The following is a 15,358-nucleotide window of genomic DNA, read 5'->3' on the forward strand; positions in this document are numbered from 1 at the left end:
AACAAAGGTGTCAGGGGTGGAAGTTGGAGGTTGAGGGAGTTGAGGAGAAGTCCGAAGGTGAGAAAGAAATCACCTGGAACTCAACAGGTACAATGAGAAAGTCAAGCCTGAACCCTGGGGGCAGGAGAGACAAGCCCTCTGAAAAGGTGGGTTGAGGACTGTATGTAGGGGCTGGAGCAGAGAGGTCGGAGCAGGGACAGTCAACAACTTTGCATCACAATTTTATCTCTTCCCAGGAAAGAGACAGATACAAGCCCAGGAGCAGACGGGGCTGTGGCCGCCACAAGATTTGCTGCTGATGACAAGCACCTGTCAGCTCATTAGCATCAAGCAGGGGCTGAGCTCCTGTCTGTGTTCAGGATCATTGGGGATTTGGAAGACGGTTCCCTTATCCCGCCTTTTGCTTACTCTGGCATCAGAAAGATACAAAAGCCAGCAACCAGAACTTGCTTAGACAACACTGGGGGGGGGGGCCTGGGAGGGAGAAAACCCCTATGAATAGCTGCCACTCCTCGGCGATGCTGGGACCAGCCTTTGCCACAGTGAAACGCTCGATGCCACCTGCAAGCAGACCTTTCCTGGTGGATTCAAAGGCCGTGGCAGGAGGCTTCATTTGTCAGGAGAGAAAAACACGTGTTTCAAAATGACTCTGAGAATTTCATGAGTTGGGTCAGCGCCAGAAAGCCGAGAAAACTGCTCCGGCTCCTCCAGATAGGGAGGGTCCCCCACTGCTCACTTGTTATTAGACCCTGTAAACATAGCGAACGCAGAGGGTTGCGGGAGGTTGCAAGCATCGTCAGGATAATAAAATGTAACTGCTTTCTGTGCATTTGACTCCAGGGGTCGTAGGAAAGTAGCGAGCATGTTTCTGTCCCTCACGCTGGCTCCCTCTGTCGCCCTGGAAGGACAGCTTTAATTCGGTGTCCCTGGGTCCCAAATGTCTGCTGGTTTCCCTCTCCTGACATCCCCCCCTTTCCCTTTCTTCCGCATCTCTACTACTTCTTCCAGCCTCCCTGCCTATAAACCGAAAGTTTAAGTCACAGCTGGTGCCTGCTAATGAGCCATCCAATCCTCCACCCCGCATCTTCCCGACAAATATTTATTTACAGCCTGTTCCGGAAGAGGTGTTTCAGAAGAGAGAAAAGGCACACCACCCCGCCCCCCACCGCCACCACCACGACCGTTTATGTTCCTGAGAGGTTCAGAAAACTGTGCCTTTAAGGGACTGAAAATAGTCTGCAGCTGTTATCTGTAGCAATGTATAAAGAGAAGGTATTGCATCAAAATTACAAATCTGTCCTCACACTGCTCGGTGGTTTCTGGCTGGAAGCTGCCTCCTCCTTCAGCACCAAGCGAAAGGGACCAGCAGAGCAAGTCGACGCCGGTGCCCATGGCAACGTGCGTTCCTGCTTGGAACTTGTCAATCCACTGCGTGGAAATCACATTCATGGGGTGTTTTTCTGCTACAAATAGCTTCTGTTTTCACTTTTTAATTACAGGGATAGATTGTCCTTGATTTCTAAATTCTTCACAGACCTGGGCAAAATGGGGCCGGTAGTGTGGGGTTCTTGACCTCCTGCAGAAAAAGTTTCGCAACACGAGTCCAGGTGAATGTGAGAGGATGTTTATTAAAGCCGGGACAGTGAAACAAGGAAGGGCTGGGGACATGAGCTTAGGCTGGTCTGCAGTCAGAGAAAAGGGGGCCTTGGGGACAGGTTCAGGGGCTTGTCCTGGGACGAGCTGCTGCTGCCCACTGCTGCCCTGGTTGCAAGCCTGCTGGTCCCTTAGGGTCTCGGAGATGCTGCCGTGGGGTGGAGGGAGAAGGGGGGCCCGGGTGTGCTCCTGGGAAGGAGAGCCTGTGCTGGGTCCTTTGTCTCGAGGCTTTGATTTCTCTCTGGCAGGCGGGAATCTTAGGGGAGGTCTCAGGGGAGGGTTTCAACGGAATATTCGTCAGTTTTCTAGGTGTGTCCTCAGGGTCCTGGTCCTCACTGATCGGTCAGTGCCAGGGAGCTGTTAGTCAATGCAGCAGGTCCCGGTGTTGTCTACCTGGTTTTGCTGCTTTTCTGGGTCTGGAACTGAAATACAACTGAGGCCTAGATGACATCTCCAGGGAGGCGACCTTCTGTGTCCCCTATAAATTGCTCTGGCGGTTTGTTCAATTGTCTGTCTCGGTCTCCCTATTCCTCTCAGCCTGGCTGACTGGCCTGTCTCAACAACATCTGCCTCACAAGAGTGCCGTGAGCTTCATGAATGTCTGCACAGTGCTGCGGGTGAGGAAGTACTCGGTTAGCCACGCACAGGGGTGGTCCGTGCTCAGGAGGGGAGCTTCGGTTGCACCTTCGGCCCTTGGCGGCTCCCTTCAGCCATCATCAGCCAGAAAATGCTCGTTTAATCTCTTTAATTGCTTAACTGTGGACCATGGCTACAGAAGTTGATACACAAATTAGTAGGTTCATGAAAACAGCTAAATTGGAATCTCCACCCTGGAGACAGCTCCACAGCATGGCGCCTGCGGACCACTGCGTAGGTGACAGGAAGTTCCAAGGACACAAAAGCTGGACAATGAGAAAGAAGCCATGAGAATGTAAGTTGCAGATTTTTTATTTTTTATTTTGTGGCACCTGCCCCTAGCAGGAACCGAACCCGGGACTCTCTGGTCCACAGGCCGATGCTCAGCCGCTGAGCCAAACTGGCCAGGGCTAAGTTGCAGATTTGAGCGGTCTTCTTTCTGACCTGGAAACTAGCTCAATGATAAAAGAAGGGGAACAAGCACTCTGATTGGAAAAGAGGGTTGATCATCTCTGACTTGTGAACGTCTATCTCTGAAACTGCATTTTTTTCACCCTGATTTTTGAGCATGGGAAGGACAGATCTATACAAAACGAAGAACTCATCTGCAGGCCTTGGCTTCACTCACGCAGTCAGCCTGTAGGCGTGAAAGATAAAAGAGACAGAACACAACCCAGAGCTCTGGCCCTCTTGGCTCCTAGCTCTCGGCTCTTAGGAAGGAAGGCCTACCGTCCCGGGATATTGTTGACTGAGGAAGCGGACCAGCCTCAGCCACTTCCTAACAGTCACGGCCACTGACTGCTTCGTGTGTCAGACCAACTGGACCCCACAAAGTATGGGCACAGCTCCCCTCCTGCCCTCCACTCTGCACACTGTCTCTGACGGCCTGCACTTCCATGCCCTTGCAGGGAATCCTGGCCGGGGCCTGGCGATGTTCAGGTCAGGACAGGTAACACAAAGGCTTCTAAAGTACTGGTGAAGAGGAGGAGAAATTAGAACGCTTTTGCTTTGCTGGAAGGAATGTGAAATGATGCAGCTACTGAGAAAAAAGTTTGGCAGTCACACAAAAAGTTAAACCATTACCATAAGATCCAGCAATTCCGCTCCTAGGTATATACCCCAAGGCGTTGAAAACAGGAACTCAAACCGATACTCGCAGTCCAGTGTTCATAGCACCAATATCTACAAGAACCAAAAGGTGGAAGCAACCCAAGTGACCATCAACAGGTGGATGGATAAACAAAATCTGGTGTATGCATATAATGGAATATTATTCAGCCAGAAAAAGGACAAAATTCTGGCATGAGCTACAGTATGGATGAACCTTGAGACTCCACTTATATAAAATATAACCAGAATAGTCCAGTTCACAGAGATAGTAGAATAGTAGTTGCCAGGAGCTGGGGAGAAGGGAATGAGGAGTTAATGTTTAATGGGAACAGAGTTTCAATTTAGATGAAGAAAAAGTTCTGGAGATGGATGATAGCGATGGTTGCACATCACAGTGAATGTACTTAGACCTGCACACTTAAAAATAGTTAAAATGTAAACTATATGATGTATATTTTACCATAACAAAAAAATTTAAGTCCTCTAAGCAGTTGGGGCAGAATGTTCGACCAAATACTAAAACTTAAGTCTCTGTCTACTTTACTTTCTCATCCTTCCTCTATCTGCAAGACAGACTCCCCCGAGGCCAGACGCTTGCAGTGGGGAAGCCCAGGACCTGGGGGACCCCTTCAAGTCCCTTCCTCTAGGTGTGACCACACCCCAGGGCCACAGGTGGGGTCAGAGAGAGAGGAGCGGGAGAGCAGGTGACTCTTCCAGGGGTCGTCTTGCTGTGATGCTCACTGAGTTGAGCAAATACCCAAAGAGAACAGTTTTGTGGAGGAGTTCGGTAGGCTCTTCAGAGACCTCTCCCCCAAAGAAAGGCACACCCACACTCTCATACAGGCACAACCTCTTCTCTCGTTCCCTTGACGCTGGCACCTCCTCCCGCAGGAGCTGTTCAACTTCCTGCTCAGCCCCCTTCCCAGGGACCTGCTCCTATGTTGGCGTCATTTTGACCTCCATGAGCCCTCTAGGAGGGAGACCCTCTCAAGACAATGGGGCCCAGCTGCCTTCCACAGTGTGCACATCCAGCCAACCCTGAGGCACCCCTGCTCCCCACACCCGCAGTGCAGCAGGCTGTTCCCAACACAGCCCTGGCTCTTCCCCACCGCCACTGGAGCAGCTCTAGCCAGTCTCACTCGACACCTTTCAACACGACTCAGTCCCGGCGATTCTCACTCCAGGAGGACGTGTCAAGCTCTCCATCCAATTCCCTGAGGCTCGCCTCGGGAGGGACGCAGGACGGGGGGGAGTGTCTCCTCTCTACAAAGAATTCTCGCTTTGGTTCTTCTTCACGTCTCTTCTGTTGTCCAGAGGTGGACGTTGGAGCAACGGTGGCGCAACCAGACTTCAGGACGTCTTGGCCTGTCTGGCCCTGTACTTGAGAATGCGGTTAGTCCTCAACCCTGCTGGATGCTCTCAGCCGTGAGGCCTCTGCCTCCCTCTGAAACCACAGGAAGAGCTGCACTTAGCCTTCTGTCGTGAGGTTTCTGTTTGCTTGTTTGGGGATTTGATATTTTAATAAGCTGTCCAGCGATGCAGACATGTCTTAAATAACATATGTGTATGTTATGGGGGTTGTGGGAAACAGCAAGAGAAACTGCTGGAGATTGCTAGAGGGTGAGAACCAATGTGCATAAGTAGCTTAGAGGCCTTCTGGGAAAAAAGGAATCAAAATCCAACCTTCTGATCAAGAATCTGATCAAAAATCTGTGAACTACATGGGCACCGACCAAAGCTCAGGGCCAGAGAAGGCCAAACACCCTGTGATTTAAAACAACAACAACAAAAATCGCTGCGAGAGAAGCAAGGAGCCAAGAGCCAGGCCCAGCACCTGGTGAGGTCGTGGCGGGTGTGGCTGCCAGGTCCTACCTGAGGCTCACTGGGTGTTTCTGGTGGCCAAGCTCTAAAGATGCTCGTCTTTGGAGAACTAGAAACTCGCAGCTTAGTATTTCCAGTTCTATAAGCCCCACTGTGACATGGGATATTTGATTTACTAAAACATCATTGTTTATTAATACCATATATGATTTAGCCTTTAGATAAGAAAGTATGTGTTAATAGCCATCATCTCCAATAAGGATGAGCCATTCATTGGAGTGGGCCAACTGAAGGCCACAGTCCGTAGTCCAGGAACTGATGCGAGAGAAGCCCTTTCCAGGCAACGTCACTCAACCTGATGAGGTACCAGGAAGAACCGATCTCCCGATACCCGGGAAAGGAAAAGTGACAGCAGGTGCTGTGGCTGGCTGCTTCCATCCGACCTGTAGCCAGATGGTGACGGTCCATCTGTCCTCCTAGTCCTTCTTCCCTATAGTTCTGTAGAGATACTAGCTAGGTCTAGGGTTGTTATCCTCAGTCCCATTTTTAATGACAACAGTTGCTCACCGAGAAGAATGTTTGCTCTATAACGGGAGGTCCATAGACACCACAGACACACGAGGAAGGGTTTTCAATCCTCAAGTGACAGAAATATCCTTGATGGGTGAGTTCCCAGAAATCACTGTTCCTCAGGAAAATCTTGCAATAAATAGACCTTTTTAACCCTGACTGGTTTGGCTCAGCGGTTAAAGCATCAGCCCGTGGACCAGAGAGTCCCGGGTTTGGTTCCCACTAAGGACACGTACCTTGGTTGCAGTTTGTCCCCGACCCTGGTTGGGGTCATGTGGGTGGCAATCAGTTGATGTGTCTCTCTCACATCAATGTTTCTCTCTCTCTCTCTCTTCCTCCCTATCTCCCTCCTGCTCTATTTGAAGATAAACGCAAAAATGTCCTCAGGTGAGGATAAATAAATAAACAAACAAACCTTTTTAATAGTGTCTATCACCATGCACTTCAAATTTTGGGGGCCACAATATTGAACTATTGAATGAAATATATTGAAACAGCCAGGATGCATCAGCTTAGAAGACATGACCTTCGCAGAATAGCTAACAGCACCTGCCTGAGAGATGGATCGCAACCTTTGCCCTCACGCACGGTTGTGATGAGATGGCATGGTTGGTGTAAAAGTGCCCAGCACTGTGCCCAGGATATAAAAGCCGCTCAATGAGAAGTGTTCGATGAGCCAGAAGGCGAAGACGCGTCCACGTGGGGAAACGGGGGCAATGAGGGTCATTCTTGGTACATGTCAGGAATGCCCAAGGAAGAGACGCCCCAGCCAGCCCGCCCACGTCTCCTGTGTGTCCACGGGCAGGGTGGGTGCACTGATGGAAGACATGGGAGGAAGCAGAGGAAAAGCTCCGCCTCCTCACAGTGGAGCTGGTACAGTTCTACCCTCCAGCCTGTCCCCCTCCTGCCTCTGACTTGGTCCTCTCTTCCTCTCCCCGCCCACTCCAAAGGACAAAAGCATGCACGAGGCACCATGATGGCTATCAACAGAAACACAATGGAACAGAGGAGAGAAAGACTGCACAGTGCTGTTCCTTTGACAGGCCCTGCCCGGCCCAGGCTGTCCACAGCCTTAAGGCAAAGCAAGGCCCCCACCTAGTGGGGAAGCAGAGGGGCGGACATTGCAAGTGTGACCTTCGAAACCTTCCTCCACCCTCCATATTAAATGTGGCTGCTGTTCTAGAGCTATAGGCCAACTAAATCATGCTTGACAATCATATTGGTTCCTGGCTACTTCATTCATTCATTTAGCCCAGTAATAGATATTAATAACATTCTATTCCCTACCGCCATGTGAACAATCACAGACATTTGTAATGCTCCCGCTTCTGCTGGGCCGCAAGTGCTAATGAATCAGCAAAACTAAGTGGGGAAAAAGGTAATTTTTTCTTCTTTACTAATAATAATGGAAAATATGTAGAATTAATCATTCTGGGGGGGAAAAAAGCCTTTTCTCTTTTGGGCAATACATTTTTTAATCCATATAATTAAAATAAATAGTACATCTTAAACTACAACTCAACTGCTATATACCAAGTGATTTTTTATAAAAAAAAAAATAATCGCTGCACTAAAGACTACAAAGACTCTTAACGTTGTGGTTTAACTCGGGAAATAGCTCAAGGAATAGGAAAATAGCATCTGACCATCCCAGACACAGTCCAGAAGTCCGAGCGAACGTCTGGAAGTATAGTCTACGCTTTCATGTCACTACTCAGAGAAGTTAGGAGAAGAAAGACTGGTCTACAAAAATATGACCAGGGAACAACAATGTAAGAGGTCTTTCGCCCAATTACAACTATGCTTCCATTTGAAATGAAATTGAATGTAATGTTTCTGCATTTCTGTACAGCAGAGACTGCATAAGGAAAGAAGAGAGAAGAGAGAAGGGAGAAAAGGAGAAGAAGAAAGTGGAGGGGAGGAAAAAACCAGCGCTGAGAAAATGCAGAGAGGAAAAGGAGTCAGCAAATGAGACTGAAAAGGAGCAGCCAGTGAGAATGAGAAAAACAAGAAGCTGGTGTTCTGGGAACCAAGTGAAGAATATTAAGGAAGAGAGTGTCGTAAGATAAAGGCCTGAGAAATGACCGATGTATTTGTTGTTTGACATTGATTTTGCAACGTGGAGCTCATCAAGAACCCTGATGAGGGTTTTTGTGGAGTGGTGGGAATGGAAACTCTTTGGAGAAATTTTGCTACAATGAACAAAGCAAAGAAATAGCAATTGGTTGGAAATGTGAAGTCAAGAAAAGAATGTGCTTTAAATTTGGGGAAAATAGCAACAGGTTTGTTTGCTGGTGGGAATTATTGAACAGAAAGCAAATACATGGTAAGAGTAGAGGGGAGGAATTTCTGGAGCAGTTTTTGTGATCCTGGGCACAGCAGAGGCGCTGGCTTGAGGTGGGAACATGATGTATCAATGTCAGGCAGAATCAACTGGCTACCTACCATGAAAAGATGATAGAATCACACACTTCTTCCCTCACCTGTCTTCTCCTCTCCCTCCTTCCGTTTCCCAATGTGATGTACACTTTACATAATTATCCTATAAATGTAATTAAATCTTTTGTGAGCTGTTTGTAGATTGAAAAACATAATTACATGAACTCCCTTGTAAATTGAGCAATTAGATCCATGAAAGAAACAAAATCCTCCTCGTTTTCCAAATGAGAACTTCGCACGTGTCCCATTGTAAAAAAGCTCTCAATTTCTCCCTGGTTCTTTATTCCTTCATGAGGGTACACACACCCAGCTGCCAATGTCGTTTCCCAGGTTGTAACCTTTCTCGAACATTGTAACCTAGAGTAAAAGCCAGTAATTTTTTCATAAAGGATATACGTGGGTGGTAATCGTTGGAGTTCTTGCATTTTTTAAATGCCTTCATTTTGGTCTCACTTTCTATTTCTGGTTACAAAGTTCTAAGTTCAAAAGCTTTCCCCTCTGATCTTTGAGACGTCACTGCATGCCACTTCGGTACCAGCTATTATTTCTCAGAGGTCTGCGAAACTCATTCCTGCTGGGGAGTTTCCTTTGACCCCACTTCGCCAGGGCTGCTCATTGCTCCGCCCCTCTTCGCAACAAAACGTGGCCTTTTTCTAGACCTGGTGTTTCATCCCCTCCTGCCCCCTACTCTCACCCTTCTCTAGTTTATATTTAGGTGTGGTCGGGCGGGAGAGAAAGGAAGTTTTCCCACACATCCAGACCATCTTGCAGCACTCGTTTACATTAGGAATAAGGAGTCAAAATATTAATTCCTGAAAGACTGTGATAAAGTATTCACATATTAATATTTTGATGTTTCCATTTACCCAATTATTTTGCAGACACAGCCAAAGGGTATTTCACCTAGAAAAACACATACGGGGTGTGTGTGTGTGTGTGTGTGTGTGTGTGTGTGATTATTCTATTGCTCACTGACTACAACTACCTTAATTCACTACTCACCGCTCAGCTGCTAATACTGGTCCAGTTGGTAAAAGAATGAAACTACAAGGATGACTTGCTCTTTATCCTAAGTCACATTTTAGTTCTTGTGTCCTCCAATACACTCTTATTTTAATAATACAATTTAGCCATCCCAATCACTAATTTTTATTTTCTTGGGAGAATCAAGCTTTTCATTGACATTATACTGTTAAAATTTGCTTAATGACAGCTTTTATAGGTGGAAAGTCATCCTGAAAAAAGTTTTATTTCAATAACTAGAGCAGTAATAGAAAGATAGCATGTTGACAAAATGTAGGCTAGACTAAGAGATCACTGGGTCTTCTGGTCTGATAGGATGGTCCCTGCCAGGCAGTCGATTCGAACAGGCGGAGGCAGGGAGAGGAAGCAGGAACACAAGCATGCTTTCATCCTTGCTCTGTGCTCCAACACATGGTCTAAGGGTCCGTTACGATTTTCCAGTTTTACTTAGGCCAGTCTTTACCAGACTTTCACTTTTGCACACTTGGATATAGCGAAGGGTACTCAGTGAAAATGGTTCCACAGTCCAGTAAATTTGGTAAACAATACTTGGTATCTTGACTAGAGTCAAACTAGAGATTAGCATATTGGAAGCTCAAAGCAGCCCACCCACTAAAACAGTATTCCTATTCAGGAACCCCAATTTCCAACGTGTGTTGCAGGGGTTGGGGGTGTCCTGCAAGTGAACTCACTTCTGCCATGATCCACTCAGAGATGACAGCAGCCCCACGGCCTAGATGCCAACTGCAAGCCTAAGTGTCCCCTGTGTTCTGACCAAGTGGCAACACTGGAGGTTCCCGTGATCACCTCCTCAGAGCCAAAAGGGGGGGGGGGGGCTCAAATAAATGTTCAAAATGGGAAAGACAAGGGAGATAATCAGGCCCTGGTGAAAAAAGAAACAGATGCTAATAATATAAAAATAATCCTTAAGGTTAACCCCGATTTAAACATGGCCTCCCCCATTTGTTTTGATAGGCTACAGATCATCTTCAGATCAAATTCACAGTACGGCTATTATTATCAAACAAATCAAACTTAATTTCCAGAAAATTAAGGTACATAAATATAATAAATCTACTCAATTTTCAAAATAAAGATGATCATTAACAAATATAGCTTTATGCAAAGACTCTTCTTTTTCCCAACCAAACCTAACAGAGAAAGAATCGTAGCAAAAACACTTGCTCCTAGCAAGCAAATACACCAAACAAAATCTTCAAGCTACAGAATCTGTGAGGGAAGGAGGATGAAAGAAAGCAAAATAACTTCTGGAATATGGTCTATGATCAGCATAAGCAGCCTCATTGCTTATTCTAATAAGCATACCTCCAGAATTTCAGGATAAACTTAAATAAATGACAACAGAGAATATCATATTGTAAGTATTATATTTCTCTCACACACAACGTTGTATGAGACATTTACTACTTTTAATATGTATCCATAGGATTAATACTCATATGGAGTATAACATGGGAAAGTGCAGAACTAAAGAAGTCTATCTGACAACAAAAGCACACATTTCTTAGGATTTGAAAATATTGCACATAATAAGGTTGCGCAGAAATTACTGTTTTTACAAACAGAATGAGGTATTAGTCAATTTCTAGATAAAGATGAGTGCAAAGAAGAGGAACCACACACACACAAAATACATAAATCTATTGTAAGACACAGAGAGCCAACAATTAAGGAAATTTGGAAAGATATCTAAAGTAGCTATGATTCCAACATTATAAAATAATTAGCCAGGGGCCAAATATGTAACAATCTCTTGGCAATATTTCGTAAGTTTTCAACTTTCTTTCAGCATAAATGACTAGGAGCAATACATTCACTTCCTTGACTCCACTCTGACGACAGAAAGGCAGGGCTGTGGTAAATGTTAACCATGCGTTTCTGAAGCTTCCAGTGGAAACTGAACAAGGTACTGCTACCCTTTGCTGAACGACTCGCTGTCCAGTTCCACATACACTTAGCAACCCAAGTCAGCGATGCTAGAGAACATGCAATTTTAAGTTAGCAAAGGTTTCACTGCAAAAATCATTCAAGTTCATACAATTTAATCTAAAATAAATTTAAAAGTTTAACCTTTAAATATGTATCAGGCAAACTCATTCTTTTCTTGGTAATAAAACTGGCCACATCAATAAGCCCAAGGGCAGGTGGAGAACAATGACCAGGCAGAATTAGATCTTTTTTTTTCTTTCTTTTCGAGACCCTTTCCTAATCAGAAAAATTAATAATTAGCTATTTCTCTACTACCTGAATGTTGCTTAATTTGTCAAAAACAATTTAAATATATTTAACAGCTATATCAAGTTAAGTGAAATCATGCACTTGTCAAAATAGTTCACAAACTGTTTTACATCATAGATAGTGAAGAACAGTTAACTAGTTGGGTTTCGTGAGAACAGAAAAAGAATGAACTATTGTCCTGAACAGTCAGTGTATGTAGTGACCATATTTCCTCTGCGTTGAGTGACAGTCCTGCAGTGCTTGCTAGATCCATGGAATCTATTTTCAGTCTGTACTGTGTGCCGACCAGTGGTGTCAAAACCACTAAAAGAAAACATCTTCTCCATATCTTCAAACATGTCATCAAACAGTCCGCCTCCAAAAGAAAACTCCTGGAAATGATGCCTTTGTCTACTAGAACCATCCTGGCTTGTCTGGAAGTGATTTTCAAAATGTTTCTTGGACCGAGTGTTTTGGTTTTGACCAAAAAAACCAAAGTCTTTGAATAAGTCATCAAAATTGAAGTTAAATGACTCCTCGAAAGAACTTCCACTACCTCTCTGTCCTTTAGTGAAAGCACTGTGTCCCAGTGTATCATACTCTTTTCGCCTATTAGCATCTGAGAGTGTTTCATAGGCTGAAAGAAATAAAAATACTTCAGTAACAGAAGGTAATCAAGATTACACATATCCAAACCTCTTCAAATAAGTAAAGTCAACTCTATTTTAGAGGACTTTGCATTACAAGTAAAACCAAAACACACAAAAATAAGAACAGAGTTAAAATGAAAGTTGTGAAAGACAGAGAAAGACTTTGTCTCCTTCGATGCATACTATCAGCAGTTAGCACAATGCAAGCCCCTAGTAAATGCCCAACGTTTGTTAAATGAATGCTACCATTTACTACAAATGCATGGGGGCAACAATTACAGAGCTATTCTTCATATTATTGATGTAAAATCATTACTTGTATTAAATAATTTGATGGTCAAACATAACAAATTAAGAAGTTAGATTTTTCACTTCTTGCTAGTTGAAGTAAATATTAACTCCAACCCCCTACCCAGTTAACTCCATCCATCATTAATTACTGAATGTTCAGGAGAAGCAATTTACTTTAGAACTAGTCTCTAAAGTCAAAATCTGTTTCATACGATTCCTTTAAAGACAAAGAAAGTACACTATGCTTCATAAGTTAGCTTATGAGTTTTGGGTACCAAAAATTCCTTTTGACATAGAAATAATAAGCAATTTTACAAATAATAAAATTCTCAACATTTTTAGATCTGTATGCCAATAAAAAACTATACCACCATTCGTTCATCCATCCATTCAGGAATCAAAGTTATCTGTTATAAGAAAACAGTTTGAAGAATTTCACTATATTTAAATGTAGATCCACTCCCCCTCTCATCTCCACAGTCTTCACATGCACATACACTTCTTAGCTATCATTAGTTAATGGCTGTGAGATTTCAGAGGTACGAGTAGTTACTGACTTACCTTCTGCAATCTCTCGGAATTTTGCTTCCGCATCAGGGCTCTTATTTTTGTCAGGATGATACTTCATGGCCAATTTGTGAAAGGCTTTCTTGATTTGGCGCTCTGATGCTGATTTTGGCAAACCTAAGATATCATAGTAACTTTTTGAAGCCAAAATTAATTCTGTTATCATTAAAATGCAGATTGCAAAGATGAAAACGGACTGGGGAGTAGCCATTTCTAATATCCTAAAAGAGAAAAGAAAAAAAATTTTACCCACGGAGCTAATCTTAAGACTTTTTCTTTCAAGCGAAACCCCATGAACTTTTAGGGTACAAGGTATACTGTTACCTGTCCCCATTTTATTTCACGTATATAGGCTTTACAACCCCTAAACCGGTTGTAACCTTCTCAAGAGCACATATAATTCAACCAAATTGACAAAAAATTTTGCCTCTGCCTTTCCACTAACAGTGGCCATACACAGAGCACACACAAAAATGCTCAATAACTGATTTTTTTGTTGTTTTTAATCCTCACCTGAGGATATTTTTCCACTAATATTTTTAGATAGAGTGGGGGGGGGAGACAATGTGCAAGAGACACATCAATTGGTTGCCTCCTGCATGATCCTGGGGCCAGGGATCGAATTTGCAACCCAGGTACGTGCCCTTGACCAGGAATCAAACCCACAACTCCGCTCTAACCACTGAGCAACCAGCCAAAGCAATAACTGACTTTTAATTGATTTTTAGAGAAAGGAAGGGAGATATATGGATTGAGAAACTGACTGGCTGCCTCCTGCAGGCTCTCTACCAGGAACAGAACCGGCACCACTTTTGATGCACAGGAGATGCCCAACTGAGCCACACCCGCCAGGGCTCAATAGCTGACTTCTACCAGTTAATACTGAAGACTCGTCCTAGGCACACATGGTAAAAAAGGATGGAAAATCCAAATATTTTAAAGGCTCTCAATCTTCAAGAATTCATGTTCTAAGGGAGTTAGAACAGTTTAACTTCACATAAAAATTTTGAAACGCGCAGCACCAAGGTGGAGGGCTGTCCGTCCCTCTGAACCCTCACTGAGAACGCCCCACCTTCAGCGTCCGTTTCAGCGAGGTACCCCAAGGGCGGTGGGCGCTGGGTCTCAGTATCACAACATCACGGCCTGCAAGACCCTAAGACGTCTCCGGAGCAGGGGAAACGGGGCCTGCTAACACCCGGGGCGCACAACTCCAGGTCCCTGCGGAGGCTGCTCTGAACGTCCCCTGGCCCCCGAAACCGTCCTCTGGCCTCGGAGGCGGTGCGCCTTCGCCTTCTCGCCGGCAGATTCCCGGCGCGGGCTGGGAAGACGAGGGCCGGTGCTCTGAACACCGGCCTCAGGAGCCCTCGACACCCTATGAGGACACAGGCTGACGAAAGGGGCCCGGCCTGGTGGAAACGCCTGCCTTCCCCTCCCGGGGCATATTCCGCGCGTCATTAGCAGGTGGATGACTTCTTTCCACACTTAGTCACGGGCACCAGGGGTCAAGTACCAGCACACCCGCCGGGCGTTCCCGGTCCCGGGCGGTGGCAGCCTGGCCCGAGGCACCTGTCTGGCGGGGTAAACGCTCCTCCCCAGCTCGGGCCGCGTCCGGCGCCGGCTCAGGACACGGGCCTGTGCAGCGCACGCCGGGCACTCACTTCTCACCCCCGGAGAGGCCCCGCCGGACCGGGCCCGACCCCCCCACCGGGCCCCCCCCCCACGCCCCGTCCGTGCGGCGCCGCCGTCGGGGCTGAGCGCGGCCCGGGCCCCCAAGGGACGAGCTGTCGGGCGCCCCCAACGCGACACGCACTACTCAGTGGCTCGCCGTCTTCCCCCTGCAACCTGCCTCAGGAACACCAGGCAGCCCCAAGCCCTTGCGGCCACCGCGGGGGACAACGGGGCCAAGTCAGCCCACAAAGGCCGACCGAGGCCCGCGACCCCCCGGCTGCTGCCACGACCGGCGCCGCACAACGGCTCAGGCCCGGCCCCTGACCCCAGCCTCCGCGGCTTCCAGAAGCCGGCGCGCGTCCCGCTGCCGCAGGTACACCGACCTCGCCCTCCTCCTTCCACCAGCACCGCCGCGTCCCCTCTCAGCCGGCTCCCTACTGGCGGGCAACGGCTGCTGGCGTCTCCACCTCCGGAGAAGACCTACACGAAACGCTTCCCTATTGGCTCTCACTGCCCCACGTGACCCTGACGCCCTACGCGCACGTGGAAAACTGTTGTTGCCGTTAAGCCTATGCGTCACTTCCGGCCTCACCACCCTAAAGGGCGGTGCTGAAGCTCGCAGAAGCGGAAGTGACTCGACGGTGGCGGCGTCTTCCTGGATCCCTTTCCGGCGCAGGCGCAGTGGCGCGGGC

General features: G+C 46.6%; 1 protein-coding gene across 1 annotated transcript; it reads right to left on the minus strand.

The window, feature by feature from the left end:
* Positions 1-10,159: 10,159 nt before the first annotated feature.
* On the minus strand, positions 10,160-15,125 carry DNAJB9 (DnaJ heat shock protein family (Hsp40) member B9). The gene is made up of 3 exons (XM_036246778.1): positions 15,050-15,125; positions 12,993-13,219; positions 10,160-12,127 (listed from the first exon to the last, which is right to left on the minus strand). The coding sequence occupies exons 2-3, from the start codon at positions 13,207-13,209 to the stop codon at positions 11,682-11,684; spliced, it is 663 nt and encodes a 220-aa protein (XP_036102671.1). The 5' UTR covers positions 13,210-13,219; positions 15,050-15,125; the 3' UTR covers positions 10,160-11,681.
* Positions 15,126-15,358: the final 233 nt, after the last annotated feature.

Source organism: Molossus molossus, unplaced genomic scaffold (genome assembly GCF_014108415.1).
Source record: "Molossus molossus isolate mMolMol1 unplaced genomic scaffold, mMolMol1.p scaffold_m16_p_7, whole genome shotgun sequence".
NCBI lineage: Eukaryota > Metazoa > Chordata > Mammalia > Chiroptera > Molossidae > Molossus > Molossus molossus.

Excerpts from the sequence above, each read along its gene's own strand:
- DNAJB9 (XM_036246778.1), bottom strand. The coding sequence starts at position 13,209 with ATGGCTACTCCCCAGTCCGTTTTCATCTTTGCAATCTGCATTTTAATG. Across the intron at positions 12,128-12,992 it reads ATTCCGAGAGATTGCAGAAG|CCTATGAAACACTCTCAGAT; the intron begins GTAAGTCAGTAA and ends TATTTCTTTCAG.